This window comes from Siniperca chuatsi, linkage group LG16 (assembly GCF_020085105.1).
Source record: "Siniperca chuatsi isolate FFG_IHB_CAS linkage group LG16, ASM2008510v1, whole genome shotgun sequence".
Lineage (NCBI taxonomy): Eukaryota > Metazoa > Chordata > Actinopteri > Centrarchiformes > Sinipercidae > Siniperca > Siniperca chuatsi.
Window position 1 is genome coordinate 14,116,727 of NC_058057.1, and position 22,488 is coordinate 14,139,214.

Below are 22,488 nucleotides of genomic sequence, written 5' to 3' on the forward strand. Positions count from 1 at the left end.
GCCTGTCTCAGTAGACTGTCAAGTCAAACAGTACAACCATTACACAACATTAAGCCATTAGGGCAGTGTGAAACAGCATATCAGTAGCTAATTAACCATTTCAAAATTGTGTTAAATGGCAATTAGCAATTAATTACACAGTTATGAATGCTAAAAGAGCTGTTCATCCGCAGATCACAGACACCATGGACAAATTAGGCATCGGTAATGAAAATATTGCCACAAAGTTAAACAAGAATTCCTGAATTAGAATCTAGTGAAAACCTTATAAAAGGTATTTTGTCAGAATAGTTGGGAATATGTTAGGAGAATAATATTTTTTCTTCTTCATTGTTTTGATTTTTCCACCTTATATAACCTAAACATAATGTCTAGGGCCAGAGGTGGTTTGGGTCGCTGCTCAGGACACTAAAAAGTGACAGCGCTGCTTTCAAATGTGTAGTCATCCTATCTATTATTCTTACATGTATTCTTATTAATTTCATCATTACAGCACCTCACAAAACATATTGTAAATTACACTACAATTTGTTCAGTAGAACATGATCTGACTGGCTGCCGCAGACTCTGCCGACATGACATGCAGGTACTCTGCAGTGAGCTCAGATCTGTCAAAGATTAGCAAGGAGAGCAGTTGAAGTGGAGAGAAGCAGACAGGCTTTTGTCACTGACTCAGCACCTCCAGTCAGTCTAGTATACTGATCAAAACAAAGCCAATATCTTTTTAAAACCTAAACTTGTATATTGTTGTCACCGCACAAATGTAACTCCTCAGCACACACAAACAGTACGCAAGCAGCTGTGGTTATCAATGCAGCACATGTCTCCAGTGAGTTCTCTGAAAAAGTGCAGCTACAGCTTTTCTTTGGTGCTCACTGCAGGCTGATCTCCTTCCTGAAGACAGGCCCCACATTCCACAGAGTCTTTGTTCATCCACAGTCAAAGGTTTCTGATTCAAGACAGGGTGGTTACATCGAGTTTTCTGGATAGTCCTGGATTAGAAACCAAGCTTTTAAGGTCAGAGGGCTGCTGAGGTTCCAATGCACCGTCTTCCTCCCAACAGGCTGATAAAAGTGGACGGGTTGATAAATGTGAAATAAATAATGTATTCAACATTTTATATGAATAGTTTGTTTGTTTGATTAGCCATTTGTATTTACACCCATCCAGCGACAGTCTGCTGCCTAAGCTTCTGTATCCCTAAATCGTGTGAAACCTTGTGTGATCCCACAGAGGTGTTTGTGTCCCCTCCCCCTGTTGGTGCTGCACAGTCTGATAGCGAGATTGAAGGCACCCTGCCATGATGCAGCATCCATGTCCTTAGAAATTAAAATGATCTTTGCATACCTATATAAACAGTCATCAGATTAAACAAACACTCACAGATAGCACTGCCATCTCACAGAAACACACACGCATTTGATTAGATTGGGTTTTATACCAGAAGTATGTATGGGAGAAGCCCTTTTCTGAACCCGTGACAACTTTTCTGTGAAGCGTTCCAGGTGCAACATAAATAAAGCACTTTTTGTGATTTTTTGTTCATTCTTACTTTTAGGTTTGGCAGTTATGATAAAGCTTTCTAACAAGCAGCTATGCAAATATTAACTGTACCTGAAATTTAATTGCTTTGGTTAGGGAATGTACTTCTACCCACAAGCTGTCCTCAAGGTGCAAATGTTAGCATGCTGGAATAAAACTGATTTGCTACATTGCAATCATATTATCTGACACTGCTGAAGACCAAACTGTATATTTGTAGTTAAACTGTGTATGACAGAAGAAGCTTTGAGTTTAACAAAACACAGGCTTCTGCAAGTTTGCTTCTATATTCTATAATAAAAATTACAGTTGAGTGCAATTACATTTTTGTACAAAGTCCTTTTATTATGTATACATATGTAACAAACCATAACAGTTTTTCCAAATTCTGTAAAACTTTTTTCACAGTTTAGGACAACTGCTTGTTGTTTATACACAAATTGCGATTATCTTAATATCACAACACTGTTGGAAACCCACTAATTGCATAGATAGAAAATAAGCACCTTCTTTGAAAAGTAAACCGATACTGTAAACGTCAGTGGTTAATTTGGGTAACAATAGCTTATCTGAAAATTCTCCCCTTTTCCAGTTGAAGAGCTTTCTCATTTTTACAAGACTCAAATGTTTTCTGGCCTCAATCCTTCACAGGCTGATTTATATTCAGTGCACTCCGGACTCAAATTGGCATGTTATACCTCCAAGTGCAGGTCGGTCCCCCCCTCCTGCATGGAAAATTCTCGGCTGAGCCAAAGAACCGCATCCATTCAAGATTTGATGGGAATCTGATCACATCAGTGTGTGGTATACAGTATACTGGCTACATGTAAGAAAACTGTTAGGAGCCTGTGCAGTCCAGCAAATCGATTTGAGCCATAATGTAATTTATACAGGGATTGATCAATCTAAATAAGGATCCAGAGGGTTTGGCTGCAAAATCAAATTATATTACACTGCTTTTTGTTTGCTTGAAAATCAATCAAAAAGGGCAAAGACTTTGTGAAGACTATATCCAAGTGTAATATCTAATAGCGCCCCTTACAGGTCTCTGCACTGGATAATAATGCAGATTGTGGTGACGCTGTGCAGAACTCCACCGTTTATTCTTATGAGTAAATGTGCTTCAAAACTCATTATTGAAAACCAATTCTGAGTCTGAGAGCTTCTGGACAACAGCCCATCTCCAAATATCACTCAATAGCTCTGAATCAGCAGAGACTGAAGCATCCACACATGAATCAATCGGTCAGTCAATGACGGAGCGGAAAAGGTGAGAAAATGTTGTAAAAATCACTTCTACTCGTGAGGAAAAATGTTGGAGAGAAAGGTAAGGCAAAAATGACAACACTGCATTTTGACAGTGCACTGACCTTGACCTTCACAGTCAATAAAATGCAAACACGGCTCAAAAGATCACCCACAGACATGCTGGAGGCTATTTATGATATCCAAACAGTATAGAGCTTTCTTTAAAATACGCAGTGGAGTTGGTATTTCAGCCAGTCAGGAACGAAACAATGCAATCAAGCTTCATGGCGTAACTTGATAAGCCTTCCAATTATTCGGCAGCGGGTGTCATGACAACAACACAGAGCCCCCGCTACCTCCCGCCGCCACAATTATTCTCAGTCATGATGCCATGAATACAGAGAGAAGGACCACTTCGGCCAGACTGGGGCACAATATAATATCATCTTGACAGTGAACGTCATCTGAGCAGTGGATAAAAATAATTTGCAGTCTGAGCAGAGCAGAAATTCGTCTATAATAAATTTGGGACGAAGGACATGTTTTGTGGCACAGATTGCAGTTAAGCGAGGAAAATGTGAACTGTGTCAATCAATGTAACAGGTGATTACTGAATTGAGAAAAGAATAATATTTTTGGGATTTTATAAATGTATACTGTACGCAGGTTACTAATGGCTATTTTGGAAAAATAAAGCAATTCCCGCAGTAATAAAAACCACATACGATTACATTTGTACAAATCGTCTAACCTAATGCAAAACATAAAAGCATCTACACATTCACATCTCAACAAGAGTGATAATTTTTTTAAACAACCTATGTGAAGCCCTGATTCTATTCATCCAACTTCATTTATAATGATACAATATGCATACATAAATTACACAGCTTTGACATTGAAAAAATACAGCATATGGAAATAAGTTTCTTTACTGTAACAGTTTAGCCTTGCCATACAGTTGTCCATAACCTTACATCATCGCTATCGCTAACAGTAACATCATCTTTATGTACAGTGGCAGCTGACTGAATGAGGAACGACAGAATGTAAAATAGTCATTTTGGTTACATAAGCCATATTCAAGTAAGACAGCATTGAAATTGATTGTTACAGGAATGTCAGCCTGTTTCTGCAAGAGAAAAGCTTGCTATTGTGTTGAGTGATGAAGATAGTGGTTTCTTTACATTGCAAACACAATCTCTTTAGAAACATCCTACTGATATTGATAACATAAAGCAATCAAGCACAAGGGTTATCAATGGGTTATTCGTTTTGATTACTGAATCATCCACATTTCTCACAATAGTAAGGTTTTCTTGTGTGTTTTTTTGTAATGGATTCCAGATTTGTTTTTAAAGATAAAAATGTGTTTACCTTAAAGGGGCACTCCATCGATTCTACACATCAAGGTCAGTTTTCTTGTAATGATTAGTACTACTGAGCCTGTGAAAACAGTTGTCTTCTGTGGCTCTGGAGGGAGTGCTGCAAAGTCAGAAAAAATAACCCTGATGATGTCATAGTGATGTCATCAGGGTTATTTTGACTTGGAGATTTAAAAGTTTTAACCTCTGCCTTACAAACTGGGAGTGTGGAGTTCTAAATACAAACCTGTTTACCAGGCAGGTAGGGTCTAATAAAAGACACTATCGAGTTGCATTATGGGAAATGTAGGATCCAGTGTTTTTGGAGCTTGGCCCATACTAGGGAATACAGGTGAGGATATATTGGCCTCTGTTACTTTTATTTTTTAATCTTCTTTTTTGTGCCCCCCCGACTTTATAAAAGTGCAATACTAAATCACTGGAGTACCCCTGAATGCATTGCTTTAACCCCAATAAGGAGGCTGAATGAAAAGAGCAAATGTAAATGTCTTACACTGCAGAGCAAAACTAAGCTTGAGCTTGAAGTTTCATTCTTGACCTTCCAAAGCTTTCAGCAACAATTCATGGCCTTCCTCAGCAGATAAAGTTGCTCAGTTTTCATGGTGATGGTTTGACTGAGTGACTTAAGTGTGTAATTTAGGTCACATGATATTAGGTGGATTAAAAAATGGGTAACTTCAGATAATTTATTTCTATTATTTTGTTTGATTATTTTTATTATTTGATGCCACGCCCCCACCCGATCCACACAACCACCTGTTATATAACAAACTAAACCATCTTCATGATAACTGAGCAAATCCATCTGCTGAAGAAGGCCAAGATATGTGGTTTAAAGTCTTTGATACACAGAGTAAGCAGTCTTTGTGTTGGGAATGTTTGGCCAAAAAAAAAACTAAGCTTATGTATGATTTGTTGGTTATAAAATTTGTACACTGTACTACACTCTGTAGTACAATGCTGAGACAGTACACTGCTGAGACTGGCAGCTGTTACTCCATCAAGCAAATGACAAGATCAGAGAGCTTTCACATTTTCAGGAAGAGATGACAGCCTTTTGGACTTCCTGATGCTGAGAAAATCTTCATTAGAGTTTGCAAGTGGAATCCACGTGTCAACGTATTTTTAGAAATTTAGATTAAAAGGAGACTCCATACTTGTTATTCAACCTATGATCTTCCAAGGAAAATTCATTGAGTAGAAATATGTCTATTCTTGCTTGCCTTGCAGTGCTGTGTTGCACACTGTGTGCACCATCTTTCATCTGGCAGTTAGTGAGAATTTGAATATGGCAGGAGATGGCTGGAAATGGCTGTTTACACTGAAGGGAGCGTGTGTTGACTGGCAGGCATTCACAGAAATAGCAGTTTATAATATCAGGGTATTCATTCTCTGCAGCAGCCACAGGATATCAAACAGAGCCTCTCTGATTCAGGTTGTGCACCGGATATGTTTTGCTGTGTGTATGCTGTTTTGGGTTTTTTGTTGGTCTTGGGGTCGTGGTATGATCCTATCTAATTTCTATAGTGCTTTATATTGGGCAGCTATTGCCGGTGTATGTTATTTATACACATTGTTGCTGACAGACAACAGATTCTCATTGGAGACCTCCTGGGGACTCAGAGCTGCATCGTCAGAGATGGGTTCGGAGCGGGACTCGGCCAGTCTGACAAAGACAAGAGAGAAAAGTAATATTGGCAGTAAATATTTATTTTCAACAAAAGGGTTTACAGGATATGCAAAGGTGTAAAACTGAAAGAAGAAGAAAGGATAAAATGCATCAAGGGCACGCAGAGGATGTTGATTTGAATGACTGGAATGACGTTGAATGAGTGGGAGGGCAACCGAGTGTGTCACTGATGACACCTAAGTTGATTCATATTTCCTTTCTAATGAAAAAATTAAATGTCAAGACTATCATGTCTATGATGTGCAGTTGACTGAATAAAGGCAAGCCATGATAATAGCTGGTGAGATGAATAACCTTAGGACTGAATACTGAATTTAGTTATAGTTAAATTACTGTTTCTCGAAAAAGATTTTAAAATGTATAAATGTCTACATATGTGTTCATTAACATTAGCCATTTCACAATTAAAACAATAATTTTTGACAAAAGACATTTTGAGAAATAATTTAGTCCAAACCAAACCCCCACAACTCACATCCATAAATATAGCTTATCAATAGTTGAAGTTTGCAGGTAGAGAAAGTCCTCTTCCAGCAACCACAGTATCTCTCCTGCTTTGTTTATATTCCAGATGTATTCAACAGGCTAAATAAGTTGAATGTGGCTTTGTATGTGTACTTTTCCTGTACAGATGGAGTCACAAAGATGCCAGCTGTTTCCCTTAAGGCATGTCAGCTCATCACAAAAGGGTCTAAGGATGAGAACCATTGAATTATATGATTTGCTTATTTCTGGACAGTCTGGTTCAGTGTAAAAATGGCACTGTACATGAATGAGTGGTATTCTATATGTAAGGCCTCATGCAACATGCAGTACCAAGCATGTAAATAACACGCTGGTTGCGTCACTTACCAGTGTCCATCTCCTCTACTTCCATGTTGCTGCATGCCAGGTACAGTAGAAGACAGATGAAATCATGACTACGTAACTCAACAGTAAAGGTTAAGATATGTTAAACCACTCAGAATGTCTTCCATCTCTTAGAGTCTTGGTGCCTAGATGAGGTTAAACTAGTACCTAGCCAGCAGTTACATAATAGTCATTTTAACTCCAGGTCACCATTCATTTAAGAAATCTTAAATATAAATCAAACCATTTAATTAAATCCATTTGAACTGAAGTTTATGTCAATAGTTGTGAGCATCAGTTGCCCTGGTTGAAAGCACTGAGCCTCCACTTGAATAAATATCTACTAAAACAAACTGACCCGCAATGACATCTTTAAATTCACACACACTCTCTCTGAAGAGGCTAAAACTAAGCAGAAAGTTAGCTCAAGAGGCCTGGAGATGGCCTACAAACACAAAACCTGAAGGGTAAAAACAACGCCTCTTACATTTTTCCCCAATGTGTGCATCAACAACTAATTCCCATTCAAAGATTTTATGTTATAAGCAACACAATGCTCTTCAAAAGGACTAAGTGGTTGAGGACCAAACAGTTCACAGCTGTGGCCGGGGAACAAAATGTAGACAAGATAAGCAAGCTCCCATTATATCTTTAGAATCTAAAACGTTGACGTACTGTTTTGTGATCAGACTGAAATCTAATGCTTGACCACTGGCTAGAGCAGAGGTCCCAAAACGTTTTTCAAACCATGGCAGCCGTTCATAACCAAAAAACTGCACTGCACTGCAAAAACAGAAAACACAACTAAATACAGAAACACTGCAAGTCGCGCAGCACGTTTATATACTCAGCATGTTTTTGAATTTGGTTGTGTTTACTTTGTAGTGATTTTTTCTAAATGCTGCATGTGTTGTCAAATTGGCGTTTTCTTCATCTGCTTGTGTTTTTATCTATTTGCAGTGCGTTGTGTTTTCAGGGCCACCGTAGTCAAAAGCGTGATCCCTGAACATTTGGAAAGGTGCCCATAGACAAAGAACACAACCCTCCTCTGCTGATCGAAAAGAACTCCCAGAGTCACATGAAACACTAAAGAGGTGTGACAGCCATGACAACTCAGTGTGATCCACAGTCTTCTGTGTTTCAGGACAGATCTTATCCACCATTCGTGCACCGCCACAACATAGCTTGACATCCTTGCTGACCTCTGCAGAGGAGATCTGCTCTAACACTCCAAAATCCTTTGGCATTTCCTCTAGGATGTCAGATTTAGACGCTTCTCTAAGTGTTCCACCTTCCTCCATTTGACAACCCACCACGCTTGAGGTCAGTATTTCCCCATCCCTGCTGAGAACAGCGTCAGTAATGACCTGCCTTCCTCTTCTGATCTCCCTCCACACCCAACCAGCGTCCACATAGACACTCCTGTATACAATCTCTGCCTCTCATTTACTCATTTGCATTAACCAAAGCGTTTCATGCTCCAACACAACAAACAGATCTATTAGCCGCAGGCAACACAACTTAATGAGTTGCGATCTCTTTAATGTGCGGGGCACCATCCCTCTGCTGCTCTTCTCTTTTTATGGAGGGAAAATACAGTACTGCAGCACACACATCAGCTGGATATATGAGGAAATGAAAAGCCATGCAGAGGGCTCCGACACTCACTGGACTGTTTGGCCTACATTCCTAACAGTTTATTGTGCATGCAGGGACATTATCAAAGAGTTTTGATGGGTTTTGAGTTTGGCTAAGAGTGTGCTTATAGTATGTGATTACAGTGTTACAGTGACAGAATAAGGGTTATTTCCATCACACCTTTATGAGTCTTACATTTTACCCTTCGAGACTCACATTTTAGTCTCTCTGCAGGCATCTCAGAGCCATTCAATTACAATTTCACAGACTGCCACACTGTCAAAGAAAATATAAAGTGTTGCATTGTAATCATATTTCAGTGACAAAGTGCTGATGCACTGTGGAGTGCCCTTCCTGGCTTCCGTCACTGTGACAGCTCTGTCAGGAGAGGTGAGCGATCATGCTGGCAGTAGAGGAAGCGACAGTCATTTCTATTGTCTGCAATGATTTAAGAGTGGCACAGCGACCTTGAGTTCAAACTGCTCACTAGTGACACATGATTTCTATAGTCAATCAGCTTAGTGTTTAACACAAGTTTACAATAGCCGCAATGCATTTGCATGCATTGTTATACAGTGATAGTATATAATCAAATCAAACAAATTAACTGCTTTTAAAAAATGCTTATTATTATCGTTAAAAAGTGAATGGCCTACTGCATTTACACCTCTCAATCATAACAAACATCAGAGCTTCTTTAGCTCCAGTCTAATGCTACAGGTATGACTACTAACTGAAATACCTACAATTAAAAACCTTCATTAGGAAATAAACCATATATATTTAATGCAATATCAATAATGGAATATCAATTAATTTGAAATAAAAAACCCTTCAGGAATGGATTATAGAGGATATAATGAGGATTTTTGCAAAATTATTTAGTTTTTCTTTTTTTGTAAAATTATTTTGTTGAATCTAACAAAATCAAACATTAAATCTGTCTTACTTAAATTATTATCTCATAGATTAAAGAAACAACAGGCAGACAACTCTCTCTACAAAATATAAAAAACCTGAAACTAAGGAAATTGAACATTAGTTTCAACAGTTCCTGGTAACGTTTTACCAAAAGTTGTATTCTCAACCACAATTAGACAATGACTTACAGATAGATGAGTTCTTACACTCACTCCACCTATCAGCAATTAGAGAAACCCAAAATAATAGTGTCAGGGCTGAGGTGATGCTTGAAGAAATTAATTTGGCTAGTACAAGACTGAAAGCATGCAGCTCCCCTGGTGTGGATGGGCTTCACCTCCGAATGATACAAGGTGATGAGGGATAAATTAGCACCAATATTAAGGTCTATAATTGGGTGTTAAAATGAACCAGAAATGCCTGAGGCCATATAAGAAAGTGATTATTTTAGACCTACAATATATGTGTACTAAATGTAGATTATAGAGAGTTCACATCTATTCTAACAAGGAGGCTTGAAAAATTATTATCAGATCTTATCCACCTTCACCAGACTGGTTTTGTTAAGCAGCGACAAACACAGGATAACATCAGAAGAACATTACAGATGTACTAAGACATATTACAGAAAATAAGACAGAATGAGCTCTAATTAGTGTACAGTACTATAAAAGGAAATTAGAAAAGATTCTATGTGACAATAGAGATGGCTGTCTTGACGATGGAATATAATGGAAACTGTGCTGTGAGTTTTTGAAGTTTATTTGTTTTCCTTTTCCTCCCTTTAGAATAAATTTTAATTGAATATATATAATTGTTAAAACAGGGCGAGAAACGTATAGAGTTTATATTTATATATAATTTATAATTCTCTTTCTGTAGTCCCATGGCTCATTGTAACTACAGACAAAATTAATTTGACATTTCAGCCAAATCCCCATTCACAATACAATCACTTTTCAGATGAGGGAACCCATGGTTCAAAAACTACAACTACTTCAACACTAGTGTTGTACAAGGTAGTGGATCAAATCACATCCAACTACTTGAAATAGCCATTTATTGTCCTTTAATTAGAGTTGACAGCTGCTTGACTAACTGCCTCGTTTTATTCAGTTCTGGTTTAATAAGACACCAGAGCTTTACAGCACCTACAGTTTCAACAGTCGTTTGTTATGTAAAGTTAGAAGGAAGCACTCCAGGCCAACCAACAGACTGAGTACACTGGGAAAACTATCAGGAGCTTTGTCAATTGGCGTTTTTAATTTTTTCTTTCTACTGCTAACAGCTAATATGAATCTTATAATATCTTTCTAAAAGCTGTGATCATTCTAAACACGTCCTCAGTCAATGATGATATATGCCCCTGTAACCTGTAAAGGACTACTTTCATGCATACTTTATACATCAGGTCATTATCATGGATGCAACGTCATCTTTTTGCATAGAATAACCTGAGAAAAGGAGATTATTGCATGTCCCTGTGTGTGTCTGTCCATGTGTGCGAATTTCAATAAAAATCTGTGTCAGTCAATGTGTCAAATGAAGGTTTTCTTATTTAAAAGAGTCTGAAAGGTTACTGACAGCTGACCATCACACTCAGTGCAACTGTCATCCTCTAAAATTGGTCGATAGTATTCAAAAGGTGATCTATCGCCGTTTAGAATTGAAATCAACATAAAAATGCTTTCACATATTTTTAGTTATCTAGTTTTTATCTATAGTTTTCTGGGAAGACATTTAAGTTTTTTTTGTGAGCATGAACAATCCCATCTCCTTCTATACATTAAAGAATATATCCCCAGTGTTCAGCAGACTTGCAGTCCTATGCCAAGGTTACCTTAAGAATGCATCATCGAGTCCATCCTCCACATCCTGTTGGGACACAAACAATATGAATCAATACACACAAAAATGACTTCAAATTACAATCCTGCTGCTTCTGTGCTTTCAAGCTCCTGTGCCTCTTCACTGAGTCAGCTGTTTGTCATAGCTTATTTTATCCAAGTGACACACAAATGAATTAATGAGCTGGAGAATCAAATACTGCACAATGCATATTTTTTTGATGTTTTTTTAAATTTTGTGACAAGAAAAGCAATATTCATATGGCAATATTGCATGACTTACATAAGGCGGAAGTATGGAAACATATGGACGAGGAATACCACACATTTTTAGGGAAAGCAAGTGATCCAACCATTTTCAATCGCCTTGCATTGTTCTGATTTATGACATATATATAAATGTGACAAAATAATTATAATTCTGTCCAATTTACAATGAAAATAATTTTAAATTGTAAAATGTGAGACAAATGTGGACGGATTAGAAACTGCACAACTGAGTCAACAGTAAGAGAGGAGAGTATTAAAGATCAAGTTGCTGATGAGATCTGACTCCATTAAAGCATAATTTCTCCCAAGAGAGAAAAATCCAGTCAGGGAAAATATGTCACAATGAACACAGGTACATTTGTGTGAGATCAGTCTGCAGGAAAGACATTCTAATGAATATGGTGTCACCTAGTGTTAAGAATCTGTAAGTGACCACCAGGGTGGTGACTAATGAGACTCTGCAGCGTGAACATTTAAAATAATTTACAACTACATGCAACTGCTCCAATTTGTAACCAGTAAATTACTAGTGTAATTACTGGCGTAAATAAAATTCAGAATTCAATGAAAATGTCCCAAAATTCTGATATGTCAAGGTTTAAGTTTGGTTAAAGCTTTGTTTGCTTTCCACATAGGTAACCCCCTACTTTGGTATTCATACTACAAAACCTAGCACAAAGTTAAAATTTGGGGAAAAGACAGTACTGGTATTGGATCGGTACCCTGAGTTGCTGTCTCGGAAATTCAGTATCAGGAGAGAAGAAGTTGGATTGGTGCATCCCTATCTGTCACCTAACCATAAAACTTATTTTTGTCCCAATCAGTCCAATTAGCAATTTGGAGGCAGATTGTGTGACCTACCCAAGAGTCATGTTTGATTGGTCGCCTTCGAGTAGGGTTACTACGAGGTGAGGGCGAGCTGAGTGAAGCAGAGAACAATGGCCTCCGGAGCTTCTCCTCCATCCCAACAGGCTTGTGTGTCTCTGGATCTGAGAGAGATGGCAGGTGTGGACGAGAAGTGGACAGGGAAATAGAGTGAAAGGGCAGAGAGAAGTAAACAAGGAGGACACAGGAGGTGAGACAGAAAAAAGGAAAAGGATGGGGCACATGCAGACAGATCAGAGAAGGGAGAAGCAGATAATTATCAGCTATTTTTTGTCTCTTTAACTCTGCAGTGAAACATCAACTCCAGCATGTGGTACATGCAGCTTTCTCTGCAACAGGCAGAATTTAAATCATCTCTGTAAAACTTTCACATGTGTCTCTGTGCCAAGTTACTCCTGAGGTCCTTGAGGCTTTCACATCACATTTTCTTTCTGTCCTCGGGCCACTACCACTGGCAGTGGAGCAAATTTTAATTGAAAGAAGCTGGAAAAGCCAGCTGTTAACTAACAACAAACTGAAAAGATGATTAAGTCTAATTTTGCAGACCCTTTGACCCCCTGAGGAGTGGAGAACATTTTGACCTATAAATGTCACCGCCATTGGAAAGTACTTAAAATCTACTGCTCCCCTGAATGACTGAGTGGCGTATAATTAGGTGATTTGTCCTCCATGTATGTGAGAAGTGACTGACATCAATGTGTGTGAGAGGGTGTAGTGTCAAACTACAAAACCTTATTGTTGTTTGCACACTAGGACTGGAAAGGTAATTTTAAAGTCATTATGCAACTGCCTACAGAAACATTAACTTAATCGTGTTCTCTGGAAACTGTTGGGTTTGTGAGGATTAAGAAACAAGGGCCTCAAGTCTGGAGGAATTTGGTCCTGCGACGATGCGAGTACTTACTCTACTCTGCAACTAATTACTGTCTCATTTCAGTGACTGCAACATATTACAGTTGTCATTTTTACAGTACTAATCAGATCATTGTAATCCTGTCAGTGACAGGCAGTTGCTTTCTGTCCAGCCTTATACAGTTTGTTGAGATTACATAATCTTTATCCTCGTCACCAGGCCAGTTACAGCTGTAACATTAACCTCTGCAGCAACAAAAACCTAATAATAAATATTAAAGCCTCTGAAAACTTGGTGTCAGATATTTCTCTATAACATTAAATATTTGTGGCTAAATGAACAGCAATCAAAGTTAAAGCTCAATAAACTAGAATTACCACCCTGCGGTTGTGTGCCTCCGCCAACCAGTGAAGTTGCAGTTTACATCCATGTCTGTCCAGACTCGTGTAATATATGTAATACTTGGAAGGAATTGAATAAAAGTTATAAAATGTATTTTTTTGCTAAATGGAAGTTATCACTATACTGATGACACATATGGATGATTCCAGTGAACATACATTGTTGAACTGATTAATGAAGGATTATCATAGATGTATTGGTTAAACAGGTACACATGTACTTAATTACTATGTAAAGATGGATTCTTATAGAGTATAGCTATACAGAATGGGGTGCTTTTGTTTTCTCCTGGCATTTTTAGATGTGAAGCTTCTTTATGAGCTGTAAGTGAAACTCACTCACAGGATCACGATTAGCTACTACTGCTTTCAGTCACGTTATTCCGATGACGCTCAAAATTCAGAATGAAGCAGGAAGTGAAAGGCAGAATGGACGAGATGGATGAAAGCCTGTACTGTGCTAGTTATTGTTTACTCATTGTGTCGTCCCAGTCAACAAAACCTATTTTGAGGTCACAATGACTTTTGACCTGTGAGTCAAAAGTGTCCCCTATTTAGAGTCTGACCAACTGAATCTCCCTTCTGTTCCTGGGTCAAAAAAAGTGTTTTTCCAGGACATTATGATGTCACAGTAAAGTTGACCTTTGACCTTTTGGGTAAAAAATATCATCACTTTTTCATTGTATCCCATTAAACATCTGTGTGAAAGTTTGTCATAATTACTGCATCAATTCCTGAGTTATGGCCAAAAACGTGTTTTGTGAGGTCATAGCGACCTTGGCCTTTGACAACCACGTTGTAATCAGTTCATCCTTGAGTCCAAGTGGATGTTTGTAGTGGACATAAAGTGGACAAGTGGACATAAAAATCTGAGTTACAGAGACTTTGTGTCCTGCATTCTTGTGACTTTTAAAGAATGAAAATAACAAAATAATAAGTACACTGCAAGAGCATTTTTATGTTAAATACTTTTATTTCTCAGGAAAGAATAATACGCCCCTCTGGCGTGAACTTGTATGAATCTCTTGCATAAACTAATATCCATCAGTTTTCATTCATTCCATCTCTCTCTCCGTCTCTCACTCACTGAAGAGGACGAGGCGCGAGCAGCTCTCTTCCGACACATTGTGGGCTTACAGGGGGGTCATGTGCCCCAAAGTGCTGTTTTTACAGTTTGTTTTTTGTATGGATTAAACAAACGAGATATAACATGTTAATTAGTGAGCTTTAGAGCTGCTGGTAGAAGGATAGTTTTGACAGAGTCATGCTATCTGTTTGCAGACTCTGCTATTCTGGCTCTACTTTTATATTTCACAGACAGACATAAGAGTGGTTTTGATCTTCTTATCTAAAGTTCTGCAAGAAAGCAGATAAGCGTATTTCCCAAAATATCAAATGTTTCCCTCAAATCACCCAAAGAATCATAAGGTTCATTTAACTGTGCATTGCTATTTCTTAAATTGGTAACAATGCAAGTCACTGTTCACTTTAGGCTGAAGACAAAGATTAACCCATTTGTCTTGTAGTAATTTTCAGCAAGACATTCTGCTGTGTTCAGTTCAATTGTGCAACCTTTCACTAATAAAATCATGCATCTTGTCATTGCAGACACACTGTGGATGAAGACAAAATCAAATGAACTCACCTGCTGGAACACACCGAGTGTCTGTTGTTTCTGTCTGCCCGTTGCTTGCTGCACAAGAACAGCAAGTCCTGGCCTTCTTGCTTTTGTCTGCGGACAGAAAAAAAAACCTTCTCAAAACTAAACCTGAAATAAACTATATTCAAAAATCTACGTTTGAATTGTGTCAGTATTTGAACCTTTGGCTGTTAGAAATTCAAGTTTAGTGGCAATTTTACATGCAGGAAGTACAGTAGTGTCTCACACATATAGCGCAGTGGAGATTGTGAAGGTCAGGATGGTGGCTCAGCATGTGAAGCACTTTCCTTCTGTTACTTTGGTTGTTAAAACATATTCAATAACTGTCCTCCCAACTTGGCTTGAAAACCCAAAGAATTCCCAGTTAGATTTGCCACAGATTGGATGGATTACAGCCTTTCCTTACTCGTACTTTTTCTAAATAGTTTAAGAGGAAAACCTTTCACTAAACTGTCTCTATGTCACCTTCCCTTTGTTCAGTAAACTCACCTTCCTGAGCAATCTCCCAAAGATCGAGGGCTACTTTAAAGGCCTGGGCTACCGTTAATGTCACAGCCTGAGCCTGAAGAGAAAGGGGGAAGAATAGCACAGTAATGAAATATAAAACATATATGAATAGCTGTGATTCAATTTGGTGGTTCTGCTTTAACATCTGTAGTCTGATTATTTATGCTACTACTAACTACTGCGACAATTAGATTTTTAAATGTAAACATTTTAACAGTTTCTTCAATGAACTAAACTATTTCTATTCTTATTGATTTCTCAAAGTAGGCTGAATTAACAGTAAACAGTACAGACTAGTAAACTGTGAGGTGGCCTGCCACAAGATGGAGCCACACACCATCTACATTTATGCTACTTGCTGCCTGAAGTGGAGTTCAGTATACTGTATGTACTCAGTCCCCAAAGAAACCCCTTAGAAACTGTCCTCATGACCTGCTAAAGTCCAACAGCTATATATCATATATATCAAGATAAATACACATATATAGGAGGTATATACAACAAAATCACAAGTGTTGCACACTTACAATCTTCTTCTTTTGGCAGAGAAATGCATGGCACTCCAGCGTCTCATTGAACTGACACTGCGAGACATATGCGAAGACCTTATCCTGAGTTTTATCTGCCGTGCAGTATGAGATTCTGGAAGAGAAGAGACATAACTTTGCTTTTGCACTCAACCTTTTGCATATGCATAAGCAAACCAATCATAGCAGGATGAGAGAGGTGGTTATGAATATTATGCTGATTAAGTCCCACAGCTGGGAATGGTGGAGCAGGAGACAAATGAGCACCAGTGACATCCATGAGAGATGCTTGAAGCTGTGAGCGAGCTCTTCAGTGCTTCATATTCTCACAACACAATGTGTTACATGCAAAAATCAATTCAAATGTTGATATAATATTTCTTTGTGGATTCAAGGTTTTCCATGTAAGGCTCAGAGGTGTTATGATAATGGAGGAACAGGGACAACCTACAAATTTTGGGTTTGAGCTATGCCAACATGCCAGCTTAAAAAGTATGACTTTTGTCTTATTTGTCTGCAGGAAATCAGATATAGAAAACTGTTCATTTCTGAAATAACCTCCCTGACGATTACATAATATATTGCGGCTTCTGTTGAAATATCTGAATTTTTACTGTCAGAGGCAAATGGAAAGTCTTGGATTAAGAAATGATCTCCGCCGTGACTATATTGCACTTTAGACCTCATTCCCAACAGTCACACTGAATCTTTCCTGGATTTAATATCTGGTTTTCAAGAAATCCAACTGTCTGCAAATCCAGGGACAGCCATGACAGGTTATTTTCAATGGTTATCTAAAACCAATTCAGACAAAGTCCACCAAGCCATTTTGCTCCTCCACAACACCTTGTATGTATTCACTGAAGCGATGAACAACAAACCGATGGATTTGTTTTGTCGGTTTTTATGCAGGCTATTAGAAGCGGTATCGATCTTGAGTGACCCTGTATGTCTGTCTGAGGTCGTTACCTGAACCAGCAGTGCATGTCATGTTTGTTGCTTTATATAGATGTGTAAATGAGCCACAGTGAGTGATGCACTTGATGCACTTTGCCACTATAATTGAACATACAACCTTTATTATAAGCAGCACAAGGACAAGATTGGGTGCTTTTACTCTCATTATGCCTGATATAGAAATATGCTGTACGGGCCGAAGTTGTTATTTTTCTCTGAATAGAACACTTCAAATCATTCTATCTCAATTAGACATAGATACTCAGGATCTCTGCATGCATGTCATCATCACCAGTGAAGGAAGACGCCATTGGACTGCAGTCAGTGGTGTGTGGATCTCTATGTAATCTGCTGTCATTACAGTAACTTGTATACAAAAAGGGATCTGTAGCTGATAGCCCCAATTCAAAAAGGGCACTAAAAATTAAGTAATTTATTTGATCAAACATCAAGCATGAAATCACCAGCCTTCAGATTTCTCTCTCAGATTGTTTGCTGGCTTGCACCACTGCTGCATGACCCACATTGCAATGCCCAGGACACCCAGCTCTGTATTCCCCCCTCTCCCCCGTGCTCCAACTTGTATTTGGGCCTTAATTGTAGAAAAATGAGCAGAGAAGAAGTTGAAAGGGCCTATTTGACCTATTTAGGTTTGGAAAACAAGTGTGATGTAACCAAAGTACTGTAACTGCTCAATATAAACTTAATTATCATCTTATTGAGATAGTATCTACTTTCTCCCTAATATTTTGCACAACCTGAATTTCACTTATTTCTGTGCACTTGTATTGTTTTAGCCTCCACAGACTCTACAGTAGCAGTACTATCAATCAATAGTAATTAAATCAGTAACTGTGGTGATGGTAAAGCAGTCTTGTCTTTTAGGGATTCAATGCTTTAGGGTTTTGAAAGACAATATAAAGCAGAAGAACAAACAAAGAACAAGAAAAGACTGTGACTGTGCCTTTGCATGAAAGTTATTTAAAAGCTGCCAATGATTTTGGTTTTGATTTTCTTTCTTTAAACTTATCACAGTTCTAATTAAAAGTCCCACCCTGAGCATGTTATACAAAATTTAAATAAAGGTTCCACAAAAGATCTAAATAACAGTCAGATGAAGACTGTAGCCAGAAGATACAAAGTCTGCAAACACTGCCAATGCCTGGAACTCAGCAGACTCCTCTCTCTTATTGTATATTGCAGTAGAGAGAGACACCCAGAAGTGCTGAGTTTAACAAATGCATTTCAACAAGAAATGTTATACATTGTCCACAATATGCAGTTAGATTTCCCAGAACATTCAGCTGTAAGCATAAGCAAAATGAGCAAATAGGTCAGTGCACATACAGTGCCTGTCTGACTAGCTGCCCCCAAGAACAAATGACTGTAATTTTAACATTGAACTGTGTACAAAATTATACAATGATGGTGAACATGGAAATTATGAAATTTGCACCCCATCTCCTTATCAACAGCTTCAACGTTTTTCACAAATATGAATGTATCAAACAGCATGTTCATTATAATATGGCATACATGTGACAATAATGTGAATCTCTAAATTAAGACATCTCATTGGAGTGAATACACATTTAAGATTGCATCTTATAGGCAAAGACACACAAGCTTCCTCTTCGATTTACAGCAACTTCTATGGAGTGTGATGAATATGTGCATGAACAAAGGTCTCTTAAAAATCCTGGTGCATGCAGATTTCACACATTATAAGACAACTGGTAGAAGAAAAAACCTTTTAATGCACCACACAATGGATCATATTCACAAAATAAGCCTTCAGCTTGAAACAACAACATTAAAACAAATAATTGACACCATCGCAGAGTTTTTCACTAGGCTTGAACAACAGAAGCTGAGCTGTCAGTCTGCATCATATCTCCAAAGGGGCTCTGTGAACTGCAAGCCTTTGATCTCCTCACTCTGTAGAGCACCGGTGTTTGTGAGGCAGAGAGAGAATATCAATGGAAATATTTAAATATTTACAGTACAAAGCCTGAACAGAACTTCATACATCAAAGTCTCAAATTCTGTATATACACTGAATAAAGCAGGTATGCTGTTTAACAATGAACTACTTTTGTTCAACTTTTTACCCGACATATGAGCAATAATGAAAAACAGCACTTTGCTTTTGCTGCAGGGAAGCAGTCATCAAAACATTTTTTTGAAAAATGGTGAAAAAAGCTAAATCTCAAACAAACAGAAAATGGAAAAATATTTTCATGAATGTCAAAACACTGGCACGTGTATATCACACTGTTCAGGGATCCTACAGACATAACACAAAATCTAATGGTATGTCAAAACAATGTGCATCATTACCAAGTGGAGTGTCAGCTATAGTTCCAGCTCTGCTTTTCTGACCCACATGTTTTGCTGATTGATATGCTGGTCGATCTCTGAGAGCTCTTGTCAGAATAAAAATCAGTAACACCGGTCCAGATGGAAGCTCAACACCTCACAATGTTGTGTTTATTGGGAGGTGCAAGTATCACTGCCTGTATGTTATTTTCGAAACCTGGATTTAGACCGGGTTTATATAGTATTGTACACAAAAGCCTGTCAATACTGAAAATCAAACAAGCCACTTGTCTACTGATCCAGTAAGTGGCAAATCTGTGTATGACCCAATAACGGAAAATACACAATTTGTTTTGTTTCACACAGCTTTGAAATGTAAATATGTGTTTAATACAGATTTGTCATTTTTTCTGATCCAACATATTCTGTTTTAAAAGAATAATTTGGCATTTTGGGAACTACGCTGCATATTCCCTTTAGAGGGAGTTAGATGAGAATAGATCGATACCCCTCTCATGTCTGTGCATTAAGTGTGTAGCTAGTGCCAGGAGAAGTTATCTTAGCTTAGCATAAAGAATGGACGCAGGGGGAAACAGCTAGCCTGCCTTGCTCCAAAACTCACAGATTAACATTTTATATCTTGTTTGTTTACCTTGTAAAAAAAAAAAAAAAAAAAAGTGTTAACCACGTTATGGTTTGTGTGCTTCGGCAGTTTCCCCCTGCTTTCAGTCTTTATGCTAAGCTAAGCTTATTGACTGCTGGCTCTGGTATTGAAAATGTTCTACTGTATATCATTACATGAGATTAGATATCATGTGGGACTTTGGTGTTTTCCTGGTCATAGTTAAATGATACATTTCTAAACTTTCTTCTACTAAACATTTCTCCAGTGAAATGAACGGCAAATGCTTCTATATGTTGGATCATCACATCAACATTTTTCTGTGTATGTATATCTAAGCTTCAATGGCTATCTGTAAAATATTGACATATATATTTTGATACCCCATTTGGTAAAAACAACTATTTGATATTGTCAAAATAATCCAGCTTTACTGTTGTTGTAGAATATCATCTAACCTCCAGTGTGGTTTAGTCCTTGGCCTAATCCCTGCCATCGGTTAGACCTACAGCAGCACTACAAGGCAGACTTGCTCATGTTGGAAGATCAAGCTCATGATAATACAACTTGAGTGTCTGATGCTGCAAATTAGATGCACTTTAAAGTCCGCTGTCAGGAACGGGGTGGCTGCCAAGGCTTGCTGAATTCATTATCAGGTTGTGAAACTGAAAACTTAAATGCCACTGATAAGGATGATATTGCATTGTTTGAGTGTGGGTGGGTATGTGTGTGGGTAGCTGTGGGTGGATGGGGTGGGAGGGTGATGGCTGCAAGGATCCCATTTCCAATGCGATGCGCAATGCCTTCCTGTCTGTTTTCTATCCCCCACTAAGCTTCCCCTGAGGGAAGCAGCCCGACTTCCAGTAAGTGTGAATGCACTATTAACTCGACAAACAAATACATTTACATACATTCACTGTGTGAGGTACATACTTAAATGCTCATATCTCCATTCATGAGTGGACATATGTGTACACAAACACAAACACCTTGTGTATCTAAATGTTTTCACCCTTGTTTGTTATGCACAATAAACAGTCTGATTTGATCCATTCTCTTACATCTACACTCCAATTTCTTTCACCCTTCAATTGCTTTACTGGCCAATAAATGGATTACGTGCAACTAAAATAAGACACTAGAAAGGAGGGGCAAGAGGGGAAAGGGGCTGTAAGGAGGTGGGGGTGGGGTCTCATAAAGGGGATACATCAATTCTCAGTCAACCCAAAGCTCTGCATGTGGTCCTTCAATCTCTCATTTATCATCACTCTGGAGTTTTGGCAAAGACTGGCAGCTTGAGTTTCAAAGTGGGCAATTAGCTGTGGGTATTCCTATGTTTAGAGCTCTTTTTATGTTAATATGAGCAGAAAAAAACAATTTCTTTCTAGACAGTGAAAATGAAAGGGGGAAGGAGAAGAGGGGAAAGATAAGGAGATCAAAGACGAGGCTGATTCCCCTGGACTGTAGTCTGTTACCGCTGATAAGGTGGATCAGAAGGGGATGCAGACCTATACGCACACACGAACACACACCAACCACATGTATCCTCTCTCACACACACATACACACACACACACAGTCCCTGTCTTTATCACAGCCTGTTCTGTAATCACAGTCCAGCCATATGATGTTTAGACTGTAATCCTCAATGACACGAGGCTATCCAGAGAGGGGAAGCCAGCATTTATTTTAACATATCACAATCCACACACACACACACACACACACACACACACACACACACACTTCACTGATTTGGTAGAATGAAACCTAGCATGGTGCTGAAAGAGGTTAGCTTTCATTGACACAGACAGACAGTAACAGACACCCCCCCAGCAACCCCCTCCTGCCCTCCCATTATTGGTTTCCAAGTGAATTGATCAAACATGAGACTCACAACAGCTCTGAGCAGAGAACTGCTTGGTTCAATCCTGCAAAAGGAGCCCAAGCAATGGACAGAGGGGAAAGTGACCTAGTTAGAGGATATCAGTTTCTTCACGTATCAGATGAAGACACTTCTTTGTTTTTACGACTCAACTTGAAGGATTACCAGCATTGTCAGGCATAGGTGATGACCCTTTTAATAAAACAAATAAAAAATGGAATAGCAACGATTTAATTAATGAGCCATTCCTTTAATGAACCCATGTTAAGTGATTATGTATGGTGTCATATTGCTAACCCATCCTTATAAAGTCAGGCATTTACTCTTTGAGGTAACTACTGTATATGAACATTTAAAGTTACACTCTGCATGCAGTCATGGAATTCTTAATGTTTTGCATGATGTTTTCAATTATTTGCATGAAGCCGGTAGTCCTAAATGAGGTCACTGCCACTTGGAACATGTAAAAGCACATTGTACAC

The 22,488-nt window shown here is 38.4% G+C and overlaps 1 protein-coding gene across 6 annotated transcripts in view; it reads right to left on the minus strand.

Annotated features, from left to right (window-relative positions):
• Window positions 1–1,861: 1,861 nt before the first annotated feature.
• The window catches only part of si:dkey-71h2.2 (low density lipoprotein receptor adapter protein 1), a 45,087-nt gene continuing 24,460 nt past the window's right edge, over window positions 1,862–22,488 (minus strand). For 2 of the 6 annotated variants that reach the window (XM_044169614.1, XM_044169609.1), the window contains exons 4-9: window positions 16,224–16,338; window positions 15,679–15,751; window positions 15,175–15,261; window positions 12,252–12,379; window positions 11,114–11,148; window positions 1,862–5,841 (exon numbers count right to left, since the gene is read on the minus strand). In XM_044169614.1, coding sequence (XP_044025549.1) covers window positions 5,736–5,841; window positions 11,114–11,148; window positions 12,252–12,379; window positions 15,175–15,261; window positions 15,679–15,751; window positions 16,224–16,338 — 544 coding nt within the window. In that variant the 3' untranslated portion in view covers window positions 1,862–5,735. Of the gene's footprint in view, window positions 5,842–5,864; window positions 6,557–6,717; window positions 6,747–11,113; window positions 11,149–12,251; window positions 12,380–15,174; window positions 15,262–15,678; window positions 15,752–16,223; window positions 16,339–22,488 lie in introns of those variants that run through there. The other 4 variants (XR_006374960.1, XM_044169612.1, XM_044169613.1 and 1 more) reach the window with 4 other exon arrangements.